This window comes from Oncorhynchus mykiss, chromosome 14 (assembly GCF_057628025.1).
Source record: "Oncorhynchus mykiss isolate SJ-2025 chromosome 14, ASM5762802v1, whole genome shotgun sequence".
NCBI classification, from domain to species: Eukaryota; Metazoa; Chordata; class Actinopteri; order Salmoniformes; family Salmonidae; genus Oncorhynchus; species Oncorhynchus mykiss.
In genome coordinates this window covers 18,515,547-18,543,533 of record NC_143035.1, presented here as the reverse complement: position 1 = coordinate 18,543,533, position 27,987 = coordinate 18,515,547, and the positions used below count along the sequence as shown (strand labels likewise).

General features: G+C 40.3%; 2 protein-coding genes across 3 annotated transcripts; one reads left to right on the top strand and one right to left on the bottom strand.

Annotated features, from left to right (window-relative positions):
• On the top strand, positions 1-4,945 carry LOC110488938 (peptidyl-prolyl cis-trans isomerase D). Its single transcript, XM_021561421.3, has 10 exons — positions 1-263; positions 776-916; positions 1,201-1,307; positions 1,437-1,625; positions 1,845-1,967; positions 2,201-2,307; positions 2,490-2,634; positions 2,884-2,970; positions 3,200-3,242; positions 3,484-4,945. The coding sequence occupies exons 1-10, from the start codon at positions 179-181 to the stop codon at positions 3,570-3,572; spliced, it is 1,116 nt and encodes a 371-aa protein (XP_021417096.2). The 5' UTR covers positions 1-178; the 3' UTR covers positions 3,573-4,945.
• LOC110488937 (electron transfer flavoprotein-ubiquinone oxidoreductase, mitochondrial) lies at positions 4,021-27,987 on the bottom strand. Of its 2 annotated transcripts, none has more exons than XR_016486315.1 (13): positions 27,569-27,883; positions 26,393-26,545; positions 25,527-25,756; positions 21,803-21,884; positions 21,547-21,665; positions 21,154-21,231; positions 20,812-20,958; positions 20,442-20,582; positions 13,289-13,432; positions 12,248-12,416; positions 11,470-11,652; positions 8,343-10,969; positions 4,021-4,611 (listed from the first exon to the last, which is right to left on the bottom strand). XR_016486315.1 is itself a non-coding variant. In XM_021561420.3 (13 exons), exons 1-13 carry the CDS (start codon positions 27,612-27,614, stop codon positions 4,448-4,450), a joined length of 1,878 nt encoding a protein of 625 aa, XP_021417095.2. In that variant the 5' UTR covers positions 27,615-27,987; the 3' UTR covers positions 4,021-4,447. The 2 variants fall into 2 exon arrangements, 1 of the variants encoding a protein (XP_021417095.2); XM_021561420.3 differs by having other exon boundaries at positions 10,748-10,969; positions 27,569-27,987.

Sequence of the window (27,987 nt, the reverse complement as noted above, 5' to 3'; positions counted from 1 at the left end):
CACACAGGTTCTTGTAGTTGCACATCCAACTCAGTAGATGGCAGTGGTCCATGTTTTGCAACGTTTGAATCAACGCATCGAATTTAGAGGAAGTAAAATCTCCAAGATTGAAGCTCGCAGTCAACCAGGAGTACTGTTAAAGTAGATAACATTTAGAATTGTCAATTTTTTTTTAGAAATGTCTAACGCAACACCAGTGACCAAGCCTTCAAACAAAGAAAACCCCCGTGTCTTCCTTGATGTAGACATCGGTGGTGAAAGAGGTTAGGATAGTTTCAATAAATGCGTTTAGTCGAACAACTGGACTCGATAGGCTAATGGCTAGCTAGCAGAACCGGGTAATATTCGTTTCTAGAAAAAGCACATTCATTCAAGCTAGCTAGCTAACGTTATCGTGTTCTTAAATTGTTAACGTTACGCCACAGAAAAACTGCAGCGACCAATGTAGCCATGTTAAATAACAAATCTGCCATGTGCATGCTGTTTTAAACAAATAGATGCTTGTCTTGTTAGCTCATTTTACTGTGTGAATGTACGTTAGTTAGCCTAGTAACTTTGTTACCGTTCATTTGCAATTATAACTTACCAGTACATTGCATTTGAAGCACGTGCTGTTATGTCTTGCATGAATAGTCAACACACCAGTATCTACCCGAGTATCCAGTTCAGGACTAAACGGCTTATTTTTATGAGTTAGTTACAACTACGTAGAAAATTGCATTTATCAAGGCCAGCTATCCACACAGTCGTGACTTATTTTGTTTGTTGTCACCAGTTGGCCGAATCGTGTTCGAACTGTTTGCTGATGTTGTCCCCAAAACTGCTGAAAACTTTCGAGCACTCTGTACTGGTGAGAAGGGAACTGGCAAAACCACAGGGAAACCACTCCATTTCAAAGGATGTCCTTTCCACAGGAGTAAGTAAATATGTCTTTCCACTGTTTGTGTGGAACTCTGCCCCAAACACCCACAGTTTCAAATTCATAAGCGGTTTATAGCTATGTAACTGAGGCTTTATCTGCAGTAGCCATGTAGCTACATTTCCCCTCTCATTTTGTTCTAAATTACTACCTTGAAACCTCTTTTACCGATGCATAGCTATTATAGATCACATCTATAATTCAGTAGTAAATCATTTTTTTAGCAACTTCAGAAAGTTAATGACCTCTTACTTGTATTTTACGCTGTCAATCAATTTTAGTCATCAAGCAATTCATGATCCAGGGAGGTGATTTCTCCAACCAGAATGGCACTGGAGGAGAGAGCATCTATGGGGAGAAGTTTGAAGATGAGAACTTCTATTACAAGGTAAGGATTTTCATAACGGCATAACATATAGCTAATGCTAGTATAAATACCTGGCCCTAATCATAACATATACCTTTAGTTTTCTTTGTCATCTCTAAATTAACATGTGGGTGTCGGTCTCCTCTCCAGCACGACAAAGGGGGCTTGCTGAGTATGGCCAATTCTGGACCCGCTACCAATGGCTCCCAGTTTTTTATCACCACTGTGCCTACTGCTCATCTAGACGGCAAACATGTGGTCTTTGGACAAGTCTTGAAGGGGATGGGGCTGGTGAAAACACTGGAGGCCATAGAGACCAACGAGGACACGCCTGTCAAGGTAAATCAGTGAAAGCAACTGCCACATTAAGTAGGAGCTTGGTGTAATGTGTGTGATGACATTGTCATCAGAGGTTGTTTTGGGGCATATTAAAACTGCAGCAAGCTGTGTTTTGTAGCCAGCAGGTAGATTACCTAGTATTTTTCTGTAAGGTGTGTGACACTTGTGAAATGCTCATCATGTATTAACAGTTTTGCTCTGATGTTTCTTTCCACATAGCCATGTGTAATTGCTGAGTGTGGTGAGCATAAAGATGGCGACAACTGGGGAGTAGCACCGAATGACTGCTCAGGGGACACCCATCCAGACTACCCAGAGGACTCCGATGTCGACTTAAAAGATGTTAGTAGGCCTGCCTTTTTTTTCTCTGAATGCTTCTCTTAAAATATTCAGAGAATATTAGTAGTTCTTACTACTAAGTATTAATAAGCAAAGAATATTGTCTTAACCCTTATTCACCCTCAATCAGCATATGTGTATTGATTTAGTCTGTCAAATTAAAAAAAAGTGTATCATGAACTATGAATAGCTGTGATTGTGAAAATGGCATAAGTCTCACTTGTCTTTTTGGTTAGGTTGACAAAATCCTGTCTGCTGCTGAAGATATTAAGAATATTGGGAACAACTTCTTCAAGAACCAAGACTGGCAGTCTGCAATCAAGAAGTACTCCAAAGCTCTCAGGTGAAACATGGTCCCAGGCTCACTCTTCTCTTGCTGTGATTAGTGTGTGTACTAGGCCTGTCTGCTATTTCATGACATGCTTTTGAATGTGCGATGACCATAGAAGTTGGCCAAATGGCACAAACAGATCTGGGACGAGGCTAGCAAAGTGTGGACTAAATGGTGAATGTGTCTCTTGCCAGGTATCTGGCGCTTGGCGGAGACGAGCAGGAGATTGAGAAGGCCCAAACGAAGCTGGAGCCCACAGTGTTGAGCTGCATTCTCAACACAGCTGCCTGTAAACTGAAGTTGCAGCTCTGGCAGGAAGCCATGGACAGTTGTGACGAGGTAAATATTTTAGGCCAGCCAAAATCCTAGAAGCAAGCCCTATCACGCTACCATCACTAGGCTACAGTACGATTGTTTATTAATGGCAAAGATTCAAAGGCCATTCGTGGTCAGTACTGTAAGTCTCTATGGAACTGATTGAGTGCAACTTAGGATATGTATATTTGTAGGTTAATTTGTAGATAAACATTTAAAAGAAACACTGAAGTGCAGTTACTATTTAGTCTGATTTTGTGTGTTTGTTTTCAGGCACTGGAGTTGAACCAGAAAAACACTAAGGCTCTGTTCAGGAGGGCCCAGGCCTGGCAAGGACTGAAGGAGTACAGTAAAGCCATGGTAAAGAAAAACTTATCATACCAGACATATTTCTGTCTTCAAAATGTGTAGCCTTGGTGCCAGCCTAACTAAAATGTGCTCTTTCTGGACTGGAACCCATGCCACAGAACTATTTATTTGCACTAAAGGATGCCGTCAAGAGTTGGGCCGACTCGTTTCATAAATCAGTGAAGTTGACTTGTCACGGTGTCTGTTGACTCACTGAAATGTTTTTAACTTGTTCCATTAGAGTGATCTGAAGAAAGCTCAAGAAATTGCCCCGGAGGATAAAGGTTTTTACTGCTTTTTTATTGTGACAATCAATCCAGGGGATCATGTCCTCACGTGTTCCTTTCCATATCCCAAAGGCTAACTATAGAATACATGGTCAAAAGTGAGAGCAGTATATTTATCAAATAAAACTTGTTTAGAAACCCCCTTTGACAGATGTGCAACATTAGATTTTTCGTTTCATCATGATCGGTTGTTTTCCTTGCCTGACCAAGTGAATTTACTTTTTGCATCCTTTAACAGCAATCGGAAACGAGATGAAGAGAGTCCAGATAAAAGTGAAGGAGGAAAAGGAGAAAGAGAAGCAAATCTATTCCAAAATGTTTGCGTGAAGGTATCAGACAATAATTTGATATAGGCCTATTCTTAAAGTCCACTTGCCAATAGTTATTGTTTAGGCAGCTAGCTACAATACAGGTGCAAATTGAAAACCAAGACCATATAATCATATTGTCTGTTTAATGAGTGGCACACAAAGGTAGATGAAAATTAAGTATAGATATGTAAGAAAATGTAATAATTTTTTTTTGAGGAAGCGTAAACCTGTCAGCATTTTGTCAAGAGTATTTCACTATTAATTTCATATTCTTTCATGTTTACTCTGAATAACTACTGTAATATCCCTTTATTTATTTTTCTGAATGTTTAATATAAGCCATAAAGATGAAATGTGGTTGGTTAGTTGACTCTTTCTAGAAATGTCCATACTCCACCTGTATACAATGCAATTAAATACTACCTGTACGTTCAATGAGAGAAGTATGGAGTAAGATACCAAGGCACGGTAAATATTTTATTCACCCACATACATCCTACCCACTAATGACATTATGTACAGTATCTCATAGATCATATGCTGTTATTGCTAATGGCACCTGCAACTAGCTAATGAAATAACCCTCAATTTTGGCACTGATTCGAAGATATTTCGATCCATGTCAATGCAGCTTCTTCTGCTTATGGCATACAAATATATAAAATACTTTTTAGTTGCATTCTGAAAACCGTACATGAACCAAAGTCACTGTTTAATGCCCGTACTTTACAATGTTGACATTCAGTTCCATATCTATGCACACAGTATAGTAGATTCTAAAAGCTGTCTTGGCAGCAAGCCCTGAATGTGTTTTTGCAGACACCACACTTGAGGTTTCTGACCTCACTGCTACAATTTGTGCCTCGTGATATGTCTGAATGAAAAGGGAAATCACATTCCATTGTAGGCTGGTCCTCCGCTGCCTTCGGGCACCACCCAGTTGATGTTCTGGCTGGGGTCCTTGATGTCGCACGTCTTGCAATGCACGCAGTTCTGAGCGTTGATCTGCAACCTCATACCTTCTCCAGTTTCGAGTGGAACGTACTCATATACACCTAGTGAAAGGGGGAATGAAGGGATTTAAGACAAATCTAACTAATACTGTAAGTCTACTCTTGTGGTGACTCATATTTGATTTATCGGGAAACTGGTTTGCAGAGGCCACTACATAGGTTAATGACTGAGAAATGATAGCTATGCAGCCAGAATTACCGCAGGTGTGTGCAGTGCAGTCCTCCCAGACAGTCAATATGTTTGTCACTATTCATTAGATAATGAAATTACATTTCAATGATGATACTACTTACAATGAACAAAAATATAAACGTAACATGTAAAGTATGTTGGTCCTATGTTTCATGACCTGAAATAAAAGATCACAGAAATGTTCAATTTTGTTCTGTGCAGTACCATGCATTTACACTGAACAAAAATGCAATGATTTTACAGAGTTACAGTTAATTTCAGGAAATCAGTCAATTGTAATAAAGGTTAAATAAAATGAATTTAACTAGGCAAGTCAATTAAGAACAAATTCTTACTTACATTGACGGCCTAACCCGGTCGACGCTGGGCCAATTGTGCGCCGCCCTATGGGACTCCCAAACATGACCGATTGTGATACAGCCTGGAATCAAACCAGGGTATGTAGTGACGCCTCTAGCACAGAAATGTTGTGCCTTAGACCGCTGCGCCACTCGGGAGGCCCTAAACTATGGCTTTCACATGACTGGGAATACAGATATGCATCTGTTGATCACAGATACTTTTTTTTTTTTTTAGTAGGACCATGGATCAAAACCAGTCATTATCTGGTGACCACCATTTGCCTCGTGCAGCGCGACATCGTCGCACTGAGTTGATCAGGCTGTTGATTTTGGCCTGTGGAATGTTGTCCCACTTCTCTTCAATGGCTGTGCGAAGTTGCTGAATATTGGGGGGGGGGGGGGGGGACTAGAATACGCTGTCATACTTGGTGATCCAGAGCATCCCAAACGTGATCAATGGGTGACATATCTGGTGAGTATGCAGACCATGGAGGAACTGGGACATTTTCAGCTTACAGGAATTGTGTACAGATTCTTGCGACATGGGGCCGTGCATTATGTTGAAACATGAGGTGATGGCAGAGATGAATAGCACAACAATGGGCCTCAGGTTCTCATCACGATAGCTCTTATGCTTGCCCATACCATAACCCCACCACCACTGGGCACTCTGTCGACAACATTGACATAGGCAAACTGCTTGCCCACACGTCTGCCACCTGCCCCATACTGGGGTTCATACATGAAGAGCACACTTCTCCAGTGTGCCAGTGGCCATCGAAGGTGAGCATTTTCCCAATAAAGTCGGTTACGACGCCAAATTGCAGTCAGGTCATGATCCTGGTGAGGACAACGAGCAAGCAAATTAACTTCCCAGAGACGGTTTCTGACAGTTTGTGCAGAAATTCTTTGGTTGTGCGAACCAAAGGTTTCATCTGCTGTCCGGGTAGCTGGTCTCAGACCATTCTGTAGGTGGAGAAACTGGATGTGGAGGTCCTGGGCTGACGAAGTTACACGTGGTTTGCAGTTATGAGGCCGGTTGTATGTACTGCCAAATTCTCTAAAACGACATGGAAGGCAGCTTATGGTGGGAGAAATTAACATTACATTTTCTGGAAACATCTCTGGTAGACTTTCCTGCAGTCAGCATGCCAATTGCACGCTCCCTCAAAACTGCACATTTTAGAGTAGCCTTTTATTGTTCCCAGCACAAGGTGCACCTGTGTAATGATCTTGCTGTTTAATCACCTTCTTGATTTGCCACACCCGTCAGGTGGATGGATCATCTTGGCAAAGGAGAAATGCTCACAAACAGGGATGTAAACAAATTTGTGAACAAAATTTGAGAGAAATAAGCTTTTTGTGCATATGACAATTTTTGGGGGTCTTTTATTTCAGATCATGAAACATGGGACCAACACTTTACATGTTGCGTTTATATTTTTGTTCAGTGTATTTAATGGGTGGTACTAAAAAGTTTGTAATAGTTACATTCTTTATGGATGGGAAACCATGAAAGAGATGCAGAAATATAAATCCCAGGTTCTAGGTCAGTAATTTTGGCCAGACATCTGAAGAAGACTGATTTCTAACAGTTGTCTGCATATCAAATCAATCATACTGTATTTATTACAGCTCTGCCTCTGTAGCAGTATTGGGTTTGATATTAATTTCAGAGAATAAACCTGGCTGTGCCGAACAATATCAATGTCGAGTCATATTGGTTGTGCAGGCAATGACAGCACTTGGACGCAGCAATGGTGTGCACTCTGCTTGGGTTTACTTTATTGATAGAGGGTCAGGTCTTTCAGTGGACAGTCATAACAGAGAGGAAGAGGCGATGCGAGAGGTTTTAAATCTGTCCAGAAAAATAAGCCCACCAAGTAGGGTTGCACATTTTGGGGAATATTCAAAAAAGTGGAAACTTTGTGGGAATTGAAGGGAATATATGCAAATTAATATTAATACCATTTAAATGTAGATGTTTTTTGCATTGGATATATTTACCATATGGAGACAAACATAAAACTTTTACCTTATCATAAGTAGACATAATTGCAAATTATTAAATCCTTCCAATAGAAAAACATCAGACTCTGAGGCCTCTTCTTCACTGTCACTTTCCAACCTTTTTGAGGATGGCTTTTTGTCAGGCTCAAAAAGCCTAAAATTTGCCAGCATACTTGGGGTCCAGCATGTACGCTGCGAGGTGTATGGGCTTCAGGCAGAAGTTCACACTTTTTGATGTATTTCAGAACTGCAGTTTCCTCTGCTTGGAGCAACAGTGAAGTAGGCAGGGCAGTATGGATTTCTTATCTTTCATCTGCAAGCAGCGTCTGAACATCAGACAGGATGGCATCGTCTCCCTCAATCCGTGCAATGGCTACTACTATAGGTTTCAGGAGTTTCAGGCTTCTTGATGGGGCCGTCTATATCGACAGACTGTGATATGGCCATTTCTTGAAGATACTCCTTCCCCTCCAGGAAACTGTCAAACATGATGACAACACCACAACAACAGGTGTTGCTGGGCAGCTTCAATGTGGTCCTCTTATTCTCACTTTGCTTGGTGAGGTAGATTGCTGCTATACCTAACCATTTCCTTGGCTCTCTTGTAGAGTGTATCCATTGTTTTCAGCGCCATGATGTCCTTGAGCAGATTCAATGCATGAGCAGCACAGCCAATGGGTGTGTTGTGAGGGTAGGACTCCTCCACTTTAGAACAAGCATCCTTCATGTTCGCAGCATAGTCACCAGTGCAAATACCTTCTGTGGTCCATGGTCATTGATGACTGCCTTCAGCTCATCTGCAATGTAGAGACTGGTGTGTCTGTTGTTCCTTGTGTCTGTGCTCTTGTAGAATACTGGTTGAGGGGTGGCGGTCTAGTTAATTATTTCTTGTCCACAAACATTTGACCACCCATTAGAGATGGTTAAAATACAGTCTATGGTTTGCTTGACCTTCACTTGAACTCTGCATTCAGCAAATGAGTATATAAACAATGTATATAAACAATGTCTGGTTGGAAGGTTGTATGCTGGGCGAAGAACATTCAGAAATCTCTTCGAATACACATTGCTTGTGAGCAGCAGAGGTGAACCAGTTTTATACACAGCTCGAGCAAGACATTCATCAGCATCTCTCTGACTACATTCCCCCATTGAGTAAAAAAACCATTGGATTCCAGGAGGAACATGAGCTGTTGATACCAATAAGGTGTCTGATTCATAATTTTCACCTCGATTTGAAGTAGAATGACTTGTCAGAGGTTGCTTGTTGTGAGCGCTGAGGGAACTTTATGCACTTGGACAGATGATTCTGCATCTTAGTTGCATTCTTCACATATGATTTGGCACAGCATTTTCAAATATACAGAGCTTTTCATTCTACATTAGCTGCGGTGAAATGTCTCCACACATCAGATAGTGCCCGTGGCATTTTCCTGTAAAGATTAGGGGGAAAAATGAGTAAAAAATAAACTAAATACAATTCCATGTACAGATAAATAGTTAAGCGGTTAGATTAAACAACTCCTTTGTAAGATAAATGTTTTAAAATTAAAACATGGAAACAGGTGAATTAACACTCAGTTAGCAGGCTCAAGCAAGCTAAAACCCACATGGTAGCAAAAATGAACAAGCAGAAATTATTAACAAGTTAGAAATGATTTAAACACACTTTGCTGTAGGCTACTATTTACTAGCTAACAAAATAACTTACCAGAAAGGGTGTAGTCCTTTGCTCAGACAGTGTACTAGTGTGGGCTCAAAGCATCTCAGTAGTGTGCAAGATCTTGAGAATCAGCTGTACATGTGATGGAAGAATGCACTGTGCATGCGAAGTTTGCAATTCCATTGAATTGGGGATAGTTTAACCAAAATATGCCACTATACTAAAAAGCTACCTTTTTTGATGAATTTAAGAAAAATTCCCCCAAATTCCCAGGCTTAACTTTTCGTTCCTTTGCAACCCTACCACCAAGTGAGGCATTTTAGTATGGAGGCCAATGAGAGTGACGAATTTGGTTAACAAATAATGTATTGCTAATGCGCTACGTGAGTTAAAAAAAAATCTAACATAAGTTTCATAATGGTTAGGTTGTAATGAATGCACTGATAAGTGGACACACGTGGCATTTCGGCAACTTTGGAAAATATAAATACTACTTTAGATCAGAGTTTTGCCTGTTGTAATAGAGATCGAGAACTCATGGATATAACCCTTTTTAGCATGGACATTGCCATAGAGGGCTTCCACCATTTTAAAGTAGTCAACTGGGTGGGGATTCCTATGAGCTGGGAGCAATCAGCCAATGAAGAAGAAAATTGACTACTATGCTGCCACAGACACTATAATGCAGGGCTGCCCAACCCTCTTCCTGGAGATGTACCGTCCTGTGGGTTTTCAGTCCAACCCTTTTTTAACATACCTGATTCTACTAATTAGCTGCTCAATAAGACCTTAACTAGCTGAGTCAGATACGCAAAATTAGGTTTGGACTGAAAACCTACAGGACAGTAGATCTCCAGGAAGAGGGTTGGGCAGCCCTGCATAATGGCACAGATCCAAAGATGAGTCCTTCATCACCATGGTCAATTTTTCACACGCGTTCTAGCTCTCTCATTGGCTAGAATGGTCCCACCTGATCTTGCCTCCTCCCGCCTGCATTCTATGTTTGAGGACATGTATTACCATTGTTAGAGCGGTCACGTATATCTTGTCAATATAATAATCAATCTTTGGTAATATTGAAAGTCACTGAGCTCTTCAGTAAGGCCATTCTACGCCAATGTTTGTCTGTCTATGTAGATTGCATGGCTGTGTGCTTGATTCTATACATCAGTCATATACACCTGTCGGCAACGGGTGTGACTGGAATAGCCAAATCCACTCATTTGTATCTCAAAACGCCTGGAGGCACCACAGTAATATTACACAGCAATCTTCAGAGACGCGAAGCACAACTGCAATAGAAGACAACCTGGCAGAGGTGGATTAATAGCAAATTACTGAAGTAAAAGTGAAAGTCACCCAGTAAAATACTGCTCGATTAAAAGTCTGAAAGTATTTGGTTTTAAATATACTTAAATATTAAAAGTACATTTAATTGCTAAAATATACTTACGTATCAAAAGTAAAAGTATAAATAATGTCAAATTCCTTATATTAAGCAAACCAGACGGCACCATTTTCTTGTTTTTAAAATGTATGGATAGCCAGGGTCACACTCCAACACTCAGACATTATTTACAAAAGATGTATGTGTGTTTTTTGAGTCTGCCAGAACATAAGGCAGTAGGGATAACCACATGTTCTCTTGATAAGTGCATGAATCTGACAATTTTCCTGTTCTGCTAAGCATTCAAAATGTAGAGTTCTTTTGGGTGTCAGGGAAAATGTATGGAGTAAAAAGTACAATATTTTCTTTAGGAATGTAGTGAAGTAAAAGTTGCCAAAAATATAAATAGTAAAGTGCAGATACCCCAAAAAACACAAGTAGTACTTTGAAGTATTTTTACACTACTGCAACCTGGAACACAACCCGTAACATATTTCTCATACCTATCCAACCCTTTAAGATCTAAGTGATGCTCCTATGGTGTATGGGCAAAGGATGGATGTATAATTGTGCATCAGTGGTACCTGCTGGACAGAAGCGCTGCTCAGGCCCATCGTAGATGGCCAGGTTGTTGGCCACGGGGACACTGTCGTCCTTCAGGGTAAGGTGGGGGGGCTGGTCCCCCTCGTGGTTGGTGCCACTTAGAGCCACCGAGGAGAGCAGGTCGAAGCTCAGCTTGCCGTCGGGCTTGGGGTACTCGATGGCCGTGCACTCCTTAGCCGGTCTCAGCTGGGCCGAGTCCAGGCCTAGGGTAAAATAGTTGGAAGTTATCAAACCTTATAGGGCAGACCAGATAAAATAACCTTGGTTTGTTCCCTGAGGCAATGCACTCAGCCTGTGAGCATGATTTTGCTGTTGCCTTGTCCAAAGACAAATTGGCTTAAACAGAAAGACTAGCATCCAGGAGAGGGCTACTTTTTATTCTTACTTTTTCTCACATTTAAATATCTCTTTGCTTCTCAATTTTTGGGGGAAATTTGTTCAAGACTGTACTATTGTCTTTCTCTTTTGTCAACTACTCACCACATTTTATGCACTGCAGTGCTAGCTAGCTGTAGCTTATGCTTTCAGTACTAGATTCATTATCTAGCATATCTTAGCTTCTGGGACTGAGTAGCAGGCAGTTTACTCTGGGCACCTTATTCATCCAAGCTACTCAATACTGCCCCCAGCCATAAGAAGTTAAAGAGTTGCTATATAACCATCTGATGAACGTATCATACAAAACAACCTCAATGTGTTGTACCTGCATGTTTCAGTGTCCATGGCTCCTTCCCTCTGAGTATCCAATAGAAGACACCGGTGTAGACCATGCCCCCGTACAGCCCAAAGTAGTTGTGGAATGAGGGCCTGATGTTCCTTACTGAGTACAGCTCTTTCCAGATCCAAGACTTCTTTAAATTGTCCTCATATTCAGGTACATGAAGTCCTAGAGGACATCAGATAAACTCATTGTGAAGCAGATGTTAGAATATCACCCACAAATTAAACTGCTCATTTACTTTTTGTGTAAAAATCCCATTCATGTACATACAAAAATTAAACTGGAAAGAAGCAATTAACATCATTGTTCTCCTATTGGCATTAGTGATAAGAGTCTCGTCAACAAATTACACTCTTTAATAGTGTATTAAGTGCATAATTTATTGTGTTGAAATGTGCCTTATGTTTCACCTCAATTAACGAGAGGTGTGTGTGCATTAATCCTTAAGAGTCCCCGTGCGTCAATCTAATTACCACAATAACAAAATCCCCATCAAAATCTGTCTGTTTAAGCTAGATGTGTTTTTTTGGTATGGGCTGCATCTTAATCCACCACATCCGCTTATGTGGGCCTTCCGCATCTGAAGTGGAAGGTGGCTGAGCTACAGTGGTGTTTGTCAGACCAGGAGATATCCCGAAAATCGGTCTTCTCATGAAAAGGTTTGCGGAGTCCAATTGCTTTGGCCTACAAAATAATATGATCACCATGGAAATATGAGACTCTCACAATGGTCCCCCCCCACCCCCAGCAGTTAGGCTACCTGCAGTTTCAGATGCTAGGTCCTTGGCTGTGACTTTGGGGAAGATGGCCTCTGCGGCCAGCATGCCACTCTTCATGGCCGTGTGGGTGCCTTTAATCTTTGGTACGTTCATGAAGCCTGGACTGCATCCGATAAGCATCCCCCCAGGGAATGTCACTTTAGGTAGGCACTGGATGGAAGAACAGACAGGTAAGATTATAATCTTGAATGAACCCTCAGAACCAGTGGAAAACCGGACATCAGATTGATGCATTTCCCATTTTTGCTGCCAAGGCACACAGTAGCCAGGTTTCCATTGACCCAAGTTTATTAAACAAGCAATGTCGCTAAAATGTTTTAAAAAAAAATCTAAAACATTTTTATCTGTTTGACAGGGATGGATTTTTCTTTTGTGAAACTTTCTTTATAATGGAAACTGATGACTGATTAATAATTTCAAGGTACATGGGGCACATGATGTCATCACATAACTATAAAGCTCCACTCCACATTGAATTGTACTGCTACAATGCTACTGCTTGCTAAAATCAAAATGTTCAACTATAAAAAGTGTTTATTTGCAGGATAAGTATTGCTTCACCTTGCATTTCTGGTTGGCTGGCAAGTTTCACCATCCAATTATTTCAGATCTGAAGAAGTGCAAGTTAGCACATGAGAATTATTAGAATATGGATGATATTAGTTCATTCTTAGACTTTTGGGGGCTATACCTGAGACAGATAGGTAAGAGGGCATACAGGCTGTCCCCAATTTATTAATGCACAACATCTAAATTAATAATGGAAACACTTCAATCACTTTTATGCAACACGGGATTGTTTTTTTGCGACTTATTTACATCATTAAGTCCAGCTGTTTTTATTGACACAAGACAGTCCAATGGAAAAGCACCATAGCAGGCAATTGTCACATTACTTTCTATGCAAACTCTCTAAAATAAATTCTAGAAAAGAAAATGGACATGTTAATGGAAACAGCTATCGTCACTGAAGCATGCACAGTGCCACAATAGTTCATAAATAATATATACAACACACACACCTGATAGCCTCCCTCATTGAGCGCCCTGGCTCCATAAGCGATTCTGTTCCCTCCCTCCAGGGTCTTGGCAATGAAGGGGTGGTGCTTCCATCGCTGGAACTCTCTGAAAGGGCTGAGGTATGGGTTGGTGTAGTCAAGCCCAACCTGGGAGTGGGGTAATACACAACATTTTGACCTCAATGTATGATCTACATAAAAGTTAACTATACACATCTCAAGTAGGGCTGTGCATCTCAAGTAGGGCTGTGCATATAAAGTGGCTATGTTGTGCGTAACAGTGATCACTTTAAACAGGTCCTATACGCTACATTTAGAGTTATTTAGCAACTCTAGTTGTGAATTATACAAACCTTAGAATGTCTTAGAAATCCAAACATATATGGGCTGCATGGTGCGACTATAGGCTATTGATGATTTGAGAAAGTCGCAAAAAAGCTTGCCCCAGATTGCACATGCTGTTCTCTCATCAAGTGATCATATTTTCACCCTCCAGACTATTCTCAATGTAATTTTGTCTTTACTTATATGTAAAATGAGTTTCGATTTAGAATGGCCCATCAAATGGATAGGAACAGGTGCAGGGGCCAAAATACATCCGTATGCACCCAAATAGCGAATGGAGGCCGCTTTCCCACGGTTAGTTTTTTAATCATGCCTGGTAACCAAGTGAAATATGTTCAGAAACATCAATAGTAACACGTTTTGACAACGAAACACATTTCATTAAACTGTTGACAGCCCCTCTTTCTGGGCACTCAAGAAAGGAATGAAGGAGAGCGAGGAGAATATGGAGATATTCTGTAGCTACAGTGGGGCAAAAAAGTATTTAGTCAGCCACCAATTGTGCAAGTTCTCCCACTTAAATATATGAGAGAAGCCTGTAATTTTCATCATAGGTACACTTCAACTATGACAGACAAAATTAGAGAAAAAAATCCAGAAAATCACATTGTAGGATTTTTTATGAATTTATTTGCAAATTATGGTGGAAAATAAGTATTTGGTCAATAACAAAAGTTTCTCAATACTTTGTTATATACCCTTTGTTGGCAATGACAGAGGTCAAACGTTTTCTGTAAGTCTTCATCTGACCATATGACATTCTCCCAATCTTCTTCTGGATCATCCAAGTGCTCTCTAGCAAACTTCAGACGGGCCTTGGTTATGTACTGGCTTAAGCAGGGGGACACGTCTGGCACTGCAGGATTTGAGTCCCTGGCGGCGTAGTGTGTTACTGATGGTAGGCTTTGTTACTTCGGTCCCAGCTCTCTGCAGGTCATTCACTAGGTCCCCCCGTGTGGTTCTGGGATTTTTGCTCACCGTTCTTGTGATCATTTTGACCCCACGGGGTGAGATCTTGCGTGGAGCCCCAGATCGAGGGAGATTATCAGTGGTCTTGTATGTCTTCCATTTCCTAATAATTGCTCCCACAGTTGATTTCTTCAAACCAAGCTGCTTACCTATTGCAGATTCAGTCTTCCCAGCCTGGTGCGGGTCTACAATTTTGTTTCTGGTGTCCTTTGAGACAGTGTGACTGTTTGAGGTTGTGGACAGGTGTCTTTTATACTGATAACAAGTTCAAACAGGTGCCATTAATACAGGTAACGAGTGGAGGACAGGGGAGCCTCTTAAAGAAGGTCTGTGAGAGCCAGAAATCTTGCTTGTTTGTAGGTGACCAAATACTTATTTTCCACCATAATTTGCAAATAAATTCATTAAAAATCCTACAATGTGATTTCCTGGATTTTTTTCTTCTCATTTTGTCTGTCATAGTTGAAGTGTACCTATGATGAAAATTACAGGCCTCTCTCATCTTTTTAAGTGGGAGAACTTGCACAATTGGTGGCTGACTAAATACTTTTTCGCCCCACTGTAAATGTAAAATGTGTCAGCCTATTAATTCTGAAAATATATTATTACTAGGCTATTCAACATCAAATACAAATTCACTACCATTGTAGGCTAACTCTGTAAGCCACCCTGCACAATAAATGAACCAACAGCATCTCCTAGGCCTACAGTATATATTCTCTCCCAGACTCATGCATAGAACGTTTGGAGCGTAACATAAGATAACCAGTCCATCCAGAACGCATACTATTACAGTCCACACTCAAATGCGATTACTAGAATTTGTAAAAAATAAAATAAAAAAATAAATAAAAAATTGTATTAGGCTACACCAATTATGTGCCAAAGACATCTTAAATCTGTTTATATTTTGTATGTTTTTGCGTAACATGCGATAGGCTACTACGCTACCGTATAACAGCACAATCGTTATTTTAATTCAAGTTTTTTTTACAGAGTGATTACCGCTGTGAGTCTTCCTGGGTAAGTCTAAGAGCTTTGCACACTTGGATTGTACAATATTTGCACATTATTCTATTAAAAATTCTGATTATTGGTAGACAACCATTTTCAAGAATTGCCATAACATTAGTCTTGATAAGCAACTCTAGTGTATACTGTATTTGGCCTTGTATTTTAGGTTTAGGGCTGTCCCCCCCAAAAAATTACAATCTTGGTCAACCAAGAATGTGGGAGATCTGTCGACGTGCCCTCGAGCAGGGCGTTGACAGTGGATGCTTCGTTGTGTCGTTCTGAATGGGAGTCTGTTGGATGACTGGTGTGGTGTAGTTGTTGAGCGGGCTTCACTACAAGTATATTGTATGTTTTTGGATATTCAATGAAAAAAAAAAGTAAAAATAAATAATAATAATAGTTGATTGGTCGAAAGAACAGACAATTGGCTGAAATTTTTAAACATGTTTTTCCATATATTAGATACATCCTGTGTGTTTTAAACAAATCAACTATACGCACTGAGCTTGTCTGATGCCTTAAGCGAACTGTTTGATTAAATAATTAAGACACATAAATGACTAGAGGGATTCCAACTGCAACTGATTTGATTGTGCCGGGCCTGGCTCAGACTTGCTGTGACGTGTAAAAAAAAACTAAAAAAAGACAGCTAGTGACAGTGTGACAAGCACCCGATGTATTGCTCTCTTCCCTGCTGCAGCAACTACCACAGAACATCAACAGTGTATTGCGCCTTCCGTGTTGCTGAAGCTGCAACATAATTATAGCCATTTGACTGAAAAGTTGTTTACCGAAATCACTCAATTGTTTAGAATTTTTTTTTACGTGACATGTAACATCGCATGTACGTGATCAATAGGACCTGACCTATAGCTTATCATAATCACAGTAATAAAAAGGTTATAACACCATAATACATGTAACTGCAATATGGATGTGACAAATAAACTCGAAACGAGGGAATGTTTACTGGTTGCTCAGGAGGTAAAGGGGAAGTCAGATGTGTGGAATAAAATTGATTAGTTGTGGAAAATACTGGAGATCAAGAAAAAGGTGCTGTTAGTTTACAATATAATTTTTCTGACTGTTTGGAACAATGTAAATACTAAATAAATGATAAGCGTACCACAGAGTCTGTTGCAAAAAATTGTAAAGCCTTTATCACAGCAAAGACTAAAAACTGTTGCATTCATTCGGTTTAGGCCTATTTATTGTTTATGCTAAATATTCAATGGTCGCTTTGTTATTTTATTTTAAAACAAATGCTTGATTGCATGTCACATCATGAACGAACACATTATTTATTGATACAGTAGCCTATATGTATTGAAATATAAGCCAGAGTGCACTACGGTATTAAGACTAAACAGTACGCACTCTTAGGCCTACAGCTAGATGGTAGTTATACAAGGCTGCTATACTAAGCCTACTAATGATAATGACATTACTTATAATGATCATAATAATAACAATAAGTAGCTCAATGAAAAAAGAGGGTTATTATTATAAGAAATATAATTTTAGACCATTTGGAACAGTGTAAAAATTAAATAAATGATAAATAATACCAGAGGCTGGTCTAACAAAAAAAAAGTCTAAGCATAGCAAAGATTAAAAACAGACGAATTGGGAAATTGTTCCGGGAGGCTTGGTGCTCACGGAATCAGTAGGGTATTAAACAAACACTCTAAACAGACAACAGAAGTAGGATCTGTCTCATTTCTGGATGATTTATTTAACAGTTAGGCTATTGATTATAGATCAAATTAAGTTGGGGTTTCCTCTCCAACTTTCTTAGACAATTAAAGCCAGGACTGTTTTCTCATCCCCTAACACTGCTGCTGCCTCCACTGCATTGTTTTCAACACCAATATGCTGGTTAACTTTGCTATTATGCACATAGCAACATGGTCTAGGAAAAGGCACCAATTTAACAGCGCACTGATGGGTTTTAGAACCACTATGCAATGTGGGAGAAAGTGCATGTTATAAAATGTATAATACCGTGTAATAATATAACCATATACAATTTTAGTAGCACGTCTTAGACTGATGGACTGTGCCACCCCCACGGCCTCCACAATGGATCAGTCCACTCAAATAGGCACGAATCAGACAGGTTTCTTGTACACCACGATTTCTTTATCTATTTTTTATTTGCTACTGCTCGACTAAAGAAATCTCGACCAGTCGACTAAATGGGGTCAGCCCTATTTAAGTTATTGTCCTGCTGAAATGTGAATTTGTCTCCCAGTGTCTGTGGGAAAGCAGACTGAAATGTAAGTAGTTCTGTCCTTGACCTGTTCTTGTCTACTGATGTTCTGTATTATATGTCATTCTGTATTATGTTTCATGTTTTGGGTGGACGCCACAAAGAGTAGCTGCTGGTTTTGCAACAGCAAATGGGGATCCTAATAAAATACCAAATACGAAACCAAGTTTTCCAATTAGGTTAGTATGTAATAACTTCACCATGCTCAAAGGGACACAACAAAATGTAGAAAAAGTCAAGGGATGCGAATACTTATTATTATTATTATTATTTATAATAACCCTTTTCTCTTTACTCCAAAAAACAACTTACAGAAACAAACAGACTACATGTCATCATCAGACTACATATAATCTGTCCAGATCTCCATCTCTAGTGTCTGAATTATTGTTTGCCACTTGGCCTTAAAGTTGTATGGTCGTCCATGCCATTTCAATAATAAATCATTTGATTTTTCTATTGTGTCTAAATGATGGCGGATTGATTGACTTCCAAGTTCTTAGTATACATTTTTTCAATATATTTTTTCAAGTATCTCATGTCTTCAAATATGCAGACAAAGGTAAGATCACATTGTAATACAGCCAGCTTTCTAGCTCCACCCACATCTCCACCAACAACTCCCAGACTTTATAACATTCCTAGAAAGCGTGGGTTATTGAGTCATTATTAGTTTTACACTTAAGTCATGACTCTGCTGTTGTGCTGTAGAATTTGTGAATTTTGTCTCTTGTATAATAAATTATATACATTATGTTTATACTGGATTAAGAGTACATTTTCATTAACTGTAATTTCATTAGTTATGCTCCAACTTTAAAAATGTTATTTTACCTTTATTTAACTAGGCAAGTCAAGTTAACTAGGCAAGAACAAATTCTTATTTTCAATGACAGCCTAGGAACAGTGGGTTAACTGCCTTGTTCAGGGGCAGAACGACAGATTTGTACCTTTTCAGCTCGGGAATTTGAACTTGCAACCTTTCGGTTACAAATCCAACGCTCTAACCACTAGACTACGCTGCCGCCCCCACTTTCCTCCAAGTCTTGGTTCCAATAGTTCATATATATTTTTCTAATAGATTTTCAGTTGGATATGCTCTCTGCAAGGTTTTGCATATCTTCCCTATTACATGAACATCATTTTACTCAAATACGATTCCCTCCAGGTTGCTCTGATAGCCAAAAGATTTCAAATCAAAATGTTGTGGTATGTAAGTTGCATGTATTTTAAACTAATCTACATTGATCAGTACAATATTTGTATTAAAATGTATTATTTCAGCTGGAAAGTTTAAAGCTTCCGAAGTTGACTAGAAAAGGCCATTCTTGTTTTTTTGCGTATTGTATTAAACTTGTTCTTGTATTTGTTTGTAAGTGTCAATTTTTAATAAACCCTGTTTGATTGATATGCATCAAGTCTGGTAAGACTTTCTATTGGTTATAAGTTTTGTTATTATTTGTCACAATTTATTAAACTTACGAGTCTATAAAATCAGCAGGTGACTACAGATTTTCCTGGTTTTAATATAACTGAAATAACTATTTGATACATGGAACTAGGAAGCACTGAATTGAATGATGTGTGTTGTCCTTTGTGTAAATAGGGGGGGCCTACTTTGTCCCAAAATGTTGAATAGAATTCCATGGGAAAGCCATCCATTCCTGCTGCTTACCTCCGTGTGAATGTTTAACAGTATCTAATATTTATTCTTGGGTGATCTCTGTTTTTAGTGATTATTTTTGGTGTGCTGATAGACTCAACAACTCTGAAGCAACTAAGAAGGATAGAGGATCCGTCCAACTGTTGTTTAATTCTGATTTATATAAATTGTGAATGCTTTCTGAAGGCACTGCATAGGCCTATGAGTCTGCATAAGCTCGAATGTTCTACATGCTACGTATTAAACGCTTTGAAATCAATTCCACCTTAGAAAGCGCTGTCCTTTTCGTTGTGTTTGGCTTTGAAACAACATCCTCAACGACCATGTTTTCCACTCAGTTTCAACCTGCTGTTGAACATCTTTCTTCAAATTGATTGATCACAGTGAGGTCAAACAATGTCGTCTAACGGTGGGTTTTAAAACCATGATACTATTTTGATTATGTGTTTGATATGAATTTCGAAGGCATTTGCATTGATGTGGTTAGAGGGACAATAGAGCGCTGAGTAACAGACCATTAGCAACTTGATGGTTAGCGAGTTGGGTACCATACCAATGCATGTCCAGAGTGCATAAAAGGAGATTACCGTGACTCAGCGGTCACTGCGGTCGTGTCTCATGACTGCCGGTGTGGTGGTAATACGGTCACCGTAACAGCCCTAAGTTGTTGTTTTAGGCCTAATTAAGATTCACATGATAAGCTGACAAGCATCCCCTTAAAAAGGCCAATACGATAAATGGGTATAGTACATTGACATACACTGATCTCAGTGGTAAAAAGGTTACTTCATTTAGAGTTCAGACCGTTTGAAAGTGTTAGCATGTCTAGTAGTTTGACTGTTGCCATTAAATGGCATCAAGGAACCAAAATGGCCACCATAACAGGGACTCACCACAAAGCCTAAGGCCACCAGTGGCTCACCCTCGTTGAGGTGGTAGAGGAAGGAGCCGCCGTACGTGTTCCTGTTCAGGGGCCAGCCCACTGAATGCTCCACTCTGCCCGGTCTCCACTTCTTCTCATCAATCAGCCACACCTGGTCAAACAGAAAAACTGTTAAATGACTCCAATGTAAAATGTAATCAATATACCATTCTAATTTGGATCCACTTAAATAATAGCTACTACAAATTATAATAAATGAATGGACCCTTTCAATCTGTAATGGATGACTGGTTGAAAACAGAAAACCAATTATAGAGTATTTGTTTAATTATGCCCAAATAAAAGGACACTTTGGGATTTGAGGGGGCAGGGAGAGTTACCTCTTTTAGGCCAATGGCGTAGGTCTGTGGTTCACAGTTCTCCCTGAGGTTGAACTGCCTGTAGAGCTGCTTGGCCAAGTGGCCATGGCAGCCCTCTCCGAACAGTGTCACTTTAGCATGGAGTTCCATCCCCCTCTCAAACACGTCCTGCAGAGGCAATGTAGAGGAGCATGTTATTCTGATACACCAGGGATGAGGCTACTTGTCATAAATGCTCTATTCACTGCTGATTCTCCCTTGTTTTTCATCAAACTTGCCGTTTTCACAGCCCAACTCTAAACTTCCAAAGTCATACTGTATGCTTCACATTGGTGAATAAGTGACTGTACTTCAGAAGTTTACCTTTGGCGAACCATCCTTAGCGATGCCCACGTCATTGGTGGCAATTCCTTTCACACTTCCATCTTCATGAAACAAAACCTAAAAAACACAATCAGAAATTAAACACTTTTGAAAGTAGAATACAAGCGAACACAATCAATGAAAGCCAGTCATGTCCAGTCAACACATCGCAGTGAAATCAGTTATCGATCTCAGGCATGAAAACGCCTCAAAATATCACGGCCAATATTTGGACAACGGAATCCAATTATGTAAATGTTTACAGAGAAAAATCTGACGTTTGAAAAAATATCAATGTAGCTTGTCAACAGTAATTGTCAACCCTACACTAGTAAGATGGCCTGTGTTTTCTTAAAATGTGAGAGAGGTAGAGAGTGGGCAGGGCTCCCTCACCTCAGCAGCAGCGTAGCCGGGGTATATCTCCACTCCTAGCTCCTCAGCCTGCTCTCCCAACCAACGCACAAAGTGGCCCAGCCGCACAATGTAGTTCCCATGGTTGTTCATGGGCAGACCTATAGAAAAATCAAACAATTGTACAAAAACAGACAGAACAGTCAAAGCTAATACCATCATTTCTGTATGTTTATAACAGAGCTTACATGTGACAAGCTAGAGGTGTCATTTCATGTAAACACGCATGTGACTTTACCTGGCAACATTGGGACAGGGATCCTGTATTTCTTGGTTAGAAGGCTAAACACATCCTCTGTCACTGGTGTGTTCAAGGGTGCCTAAGGGAAGAGTACAAAAATAACGTTAGCACTTTAGTCTGTGTTGCTTGAAGACATTCCAGTGGGAAGTATCACAGTGTTGTCTGGGACTGTGATGTACTTTCATAGTTCTCGAAGAATGAAAGAAAGACCAAGAAAATGCCAGGTCCATATCCTGTGTGTATCCGTCGAACACAAGATGTCTGTAAATTGAGCATATACTGCATATCCTTCACAGTCGTTCTAATAAAGAGCAGAGATGTGGACAATTTCAATGTAATCTCTCTCAGTGGAAAGAAACTCCTGCAGAGTAAACTCAGTGAGAAGATGCTTATTTCCTCTGAATGACGTTGTAATATTGTAACATTTACAACAGACCGACTGAAGCAGCCTCCAATTATATTTTTTACTTTAGTTTCTTTAGTAAATATTTTCTTAACTCCATTTCTTGAACTGCATTGTTGGTTAAGGGCTTGTAAGTAAGCATTTCACAGTAAGGTCTAAACCTGTTGTATTCAGCGCATGTGACAAATAAAATTTGATTTGTGAGGGCATTTCAGTTTTTCCCCTAAATGCATTTAGCAGCAAATTTAGCAGGAAGAACCCCCCCAGAACACATTCCCCCCAGCAACTCTGCCACCGCTGCTGAAAAGAATTCTAGGGGAAACACCGCATTTCATTTATAAATCTCATTCTCTCAGTGGAACTAGGAGCTTAATTCAATTCATGAATGTGTATGGTGAACTGACACCAACTCTGCAATAACTAATAGAATAAAATAAGGAAAATCCAAATATTAGAAGTTTTTGCTCAAAATTTCTCATTTACCCAGAGTAGATGTCACCAGTCAAATAAGCTTGCCAGTTAGACCTAATGAATGATATCGTTGCCTGTCTCCATTACCTGAAGTAAGGAATACACACACACAAGAAAGAAAAGCGAGCGGAGTTAAGGACAAGAATGAAGATGAGAGGAGAAAGTTAGAGACAAATTGAAAGCTAGAGACAGATAGCATACAGGTCCTACACACACACACACACACACACACACACACACACACACACACACACACACACACACACACACACACACGACTCCAAACAGAGACAGATGAGATGACACAACCAGGGCTCAAAACTACTTTTAACTGGTTGCTAGGGCAGCAGTGATTTTTTTTTTTAGCTGGTCACGTTAGTTATTGGTTCACAATTTGCTTGTAAATAAAGTATTTATTCAAACAGCAATGGATATGCAGACCAGGTACTCAAAAAGTTAGGTTCGAAGTCGTGGTTGAATCTTTGCGATGCCCAATTCAGTCATCAGGCACTGTTTGAATGGACATTTCTAAAGGCTTTCCCAAAACACCTTCCCAATTAAATGTTGACCTAAACGTAAGCCTACCTGACAGAATGATATCATGATGATTTGTATCAATTGGGGGACATTTGTTTGGCAATCTCATGTAGCCTACACTGTACAGTACAAAAACACCGCTAGCCAAACAATGGTCTCTTGCAAGGCGTGCAATTTAATTAAAGGGTAACTACACCCTCTAAGATTTTTTGATTGTTCCCAGACCTCAAAAGTGGTCTCCTGATGTGGTTTAAGCATTGTTGTGTACTTAGAACATCCATTTTCTTTTTTCTTTTTTTGTGAGTGATAACCTAAAAACCTAAAAACAAAAAAAAACAACTGTAGAGTGACTGTTCAAAATAAAATTGCTAACAATAACAGCCTTAATGACATTTGCGCAAACAGTCAAATGTAAATATGATATTCTCAAGTTAAAATGAAATTGTGTATGGAGGGTAAGTATTATAGGCTACTTGGTCAGCATGCAAATTAATAATAGGCTACTTGGTTAGCATGCAAATTACAGATAATATTTAAATGATGCGCATCATCCACTTTCCCAGGCCAGTAGCTTTCAGCTGGCACTGGCCCAGTGTGCCACTAACAAATTTACCCAAATGTCAAGCCCTGCAAGGGCATGCTAATTTAAAGATGGCTAGTCATTATTAGCCTGGTTCTATGTGGAATGCAGGTGCATTATGGGACACAGGTCATTCATTATCTGGGACACTAAAGTCCATGGAGAATAAGAGCACAAAAACTGTCACAACTGATTAATCCACGATAATTGAGAATTTCAATAAGCATTTTCCTACGGCTGGCCATGCTTTCCACCTGGCTACCCCTACCCCGGTCAACAGCCCTGCACCCCCACAGAAACTTTCCCAAGCTTCCCCCATTTCTCCTTCACCCAAATCCAGATAGCAGATGTTCTGAAAGAGCTGCAAAATCTGGACCCCTACAAATCAGACTGGCTAGACAATCTGGACCCTCTTTCTGAAATGATCCACCGCATTGTTGCAACCCCTATCACTAGCCTGTTCAACCTCTCTTTGGTATCGTCTGAGATCCCCAAAGATTATAAAGCTGCCGCAGTCATCCCCCTCTTCAAAGGGGGAGACACTCTAGACCCAAACTGTTACAGACCTATATCTATTCTACCCTGCCTTTCTAAGGTATTCGAAAGCCAAGTTAACAAACAGATCACCGACCATTTCGAATCCCACCGTACCTTCCCCACTATGCAATCTGGTTCCCGAGCTGGTCATGGGTGCACCTCAGCCACGCTCAAGGTCCTAAACGATATCATAACCGCCATTGATAAGAGACCATACTGTATTCATCGACCTGGCCAAGGCTTTCAACTCTGTCAATCATCGCATTCTTATCGGAAGACTCAACAACCTTGGTTTCTCAAATGACTGCCTCACCAACTACTTCTCAGACAGAGTTCAGTGTGTCAAATTGGAGAGCCTGTTGTCCGAACCTCTGGCAGTCTCTATGGAGGTGCCACAGGGTTCAATTCTCGGGCCGACTCTTTTCTCTGTATACATCAATGATATCGCTCTTGCTGCTGGTGATTCTCTGATCCACCTCCACGCAGACGACACCGTTCTGTATACTTCTGGCCCTTCTTTGGACACTGTGTTAACTAACCTCCAGACGAGATTCAATGCCATACAACTCTCCTTCTGTGGTCTCCAACTGCTCTTGAATGCAAGTAAAACTAAATGCATGCTCTGCAACCGATCGCTGCCCGCACCTGCCCGCCCATCCAGCATCACTACTCTGGACGGTTCTGAATTAGAATATATGGACAACTACAAATACCTAGGTGTCTGGTTAGACTGTAAACGCTCATTTTTTTTCTTCTATCCTTTGCACCCCAGTGTCTCTATTTGCACATTCATCTTCTGTCTATCACTCCAGTGTTTAATTGCTAAATTGTAATTATTTCCCCACTATGGCCTATTTATTGCCTTACCTTCCTTATCTTACCTCATTTGCACACACTGTATATAGACTTTTCTATTGTGTTATTGACTGTATGTTTTCTTATTCCATGTGTAACTCTGTGTTGTTGTTTGTGTTGCACTGCTTTGCTTTATCTTGGCCAGGTCGCAGTTGTAAGTGAGAACTTGTTCTCAACTAGCCTACCTGGTTAAATAAAACAAAAAAATATATATATTGAGCATTTAATACCTGAAGACTTGGTGCGACCAAATCATGTGTTGGTGCCATCAACTTAAAAAAGTTGGACGCAACAGTGTCACCAGTGGAAAAAGTCTTAAGCCCTGCACACTAACATACCCCTCTCTCCTTCCAGTCTGAGAAGAGCTCGTTGAGGGCGCTGGGCTCCAGGCAGGCCCCGGAGAGAGTGTGTGCACCGATCTGAGAGGCCTTCTCCACCAGGCAGACACGCAGATCCTTCTCCTGCTCATTGGCCAGCTGCTTTAGCCGGATGGCTGCCGACAGCCCTGCGGGACCCCCGCCCACTATCACCACATCAGCCTCGTCGGCAAACCGCTCCATCTCCACACCTGGACAGAGACAAAACACCACACACAAATAGGTGTGTCACCAACTGGGTTTGGAACTGTGTTAGCTCACTGAGCTACAGCAACAGTCATTAGCTTGGGAGAGTTCACACAAGTCTTCAGGTCTCGGGCAAGGTTACACAAGTCTCTGTAAGACAAACTGGAATGAATAGCAGTATGTAGTACTATCTAATGTCAAAAGTGGAAATGTGTAGCGCTGACATCAGAGTTACAATAACTTAACTTACAAATAGTATACAGTGATAACAATAACTTATAGTATACACTGAAGGACAAATGTTTGTTTTAGGAAGACATAAGCCTAATATATTCCCCAGTCACTCACATATCAGATTATTTAAAAGTTACCATGTGATTAGGTGAGAAAAACAAAGGTGTTTGGGTGTTGCATAATGCAATACATTCCATTTCAGAGTGCCATAGATGAGGTGAACCATAGATGAGGAGGATTACCCCCATACAGGTATTTGGCCCTGGGGCAGATTGTGTAGAGTGATGTTATGTACTTTCACGTAGCTGGTCTTTGTCCCTGGGGCAGAATGTGCAGTGTGATGTTATGTACCTTCCCATCATGGGTCTTTGTCCCTGGGGCAGAATGTGCAGTGTGATGTTATGTACCTTCCCATCGTGGGTCTTTGTCCCTGGGGCAGATTGTGTAGTGTGATGTTATGCGAGGCGTTACTGCGGACGAGCATTTCCATCTCCATGTGTAGAGCTGTGGAGGTGCATGATCTGCTTTCACTGTTTTCAACGCTCTTATACACCTCTGGGCTGCAAAGAACAAGGCAAAGAACAAGGCAGATCCTTTCAGTGCTGACTGGGACTGGCAAGGAAGCTGATTAAGTTAGATCGTACTTTACACAAGTTATCTTATGCACTGTACTAACAATCACAGTCAAAAGTACACTCATGGTGGCCTGGGCAACTCATGTCACTGGTTATGATGGATCACACAACTGAAGGAGAAGTAACAAATTATCATGAAGTCATCATGTGAGTGTTTATTGGGCTATACAGCAGAACTGTATAATACACCGCAACTGAATGTGTCACTATTCTTCTGCCTAGCAGCTTGTGATATATTTGTATGGGCATGTGCATTTGTCAATAGGCACTCTCTTTTCTGAGATTGTCAGCAGAGTACTGGTATCAGCCAGATAAGTTATCACATACAGTAGTAACAAATCAGTACGAAAGAAAAAAAAAAACCTAGCCTTCTACATGATCCTCAACAGACTCTTCGTCAATCATCTCCCTGACCACCTTCCTCTGATCAAGCCATAAACTGTCCCTCTGAATCTTTGGAGGATCCATGCCCTCAAAGTCTTGGCCTCTATTGGTTACAATAACTGTAGCAAGCTACAAAGTTAGCTAGCTAGCCAGCCAAGTTACTTTCAAAAGTGCATATATTGATATTATTATAAGAGTGGTTTCAAAACACACAATGTAAGAGGAAACGTAGCTACCAATTTATTTTTGTTATACACATACTAAAATAAAATTCTGACCCATATTCTGACCCAAGGACAGTCGTTCATGTGCACATCTGATTTCAACTTTGGCCTACATTTGGTTTAGCTAGTTAGCTACAGTGCCAGAGTGGAGATAGCTAACGTTAACTAGCTAGCGTTAAAATATTTTAAAGCTAATGTCACCCATCTTACTATGAAAATCTTAGTGCATGCCACTCTCAAATTATAGCTAGGTAGTTTCGATAACTATCATTGACAAGTTAGGGGGACCAATATGTGTCATAAGGCAAGAGAGAGAACATGGAAATTGACACTAACTTACCTTGAATTGAATATCTGCTAGCTGGAAACATCGTATGAATTAACATTAGTCAGCTAGTACTAGCTAGCTCACCAGTTAGCAGCGGTAGTCTTTGGGTACATACGAAGTGCTCTCGCAGCTCAGCCACCCCAATGATCGTGCAAGTCTGACTGGACCACAAATCTCTTCCAGAGACACGTTATAAAATTCGTCTCATAACACATACATAACATACAGTTGAAATGATCAGTAACTGCGCAGAAGCTGCAATGTTCTGGCACGTTCACGTGAGTGAAAAGAGGCGGTACCTGCGTAAATGTAGATCTCACACTGACTGGATTGACTCAGAGACATGTACACTGTAAGTAATATCCGTTTCATAATCAAATCAAATTGCATTAGCCACATGCACCGAATACAACGGGTGTCGACCTTACAGT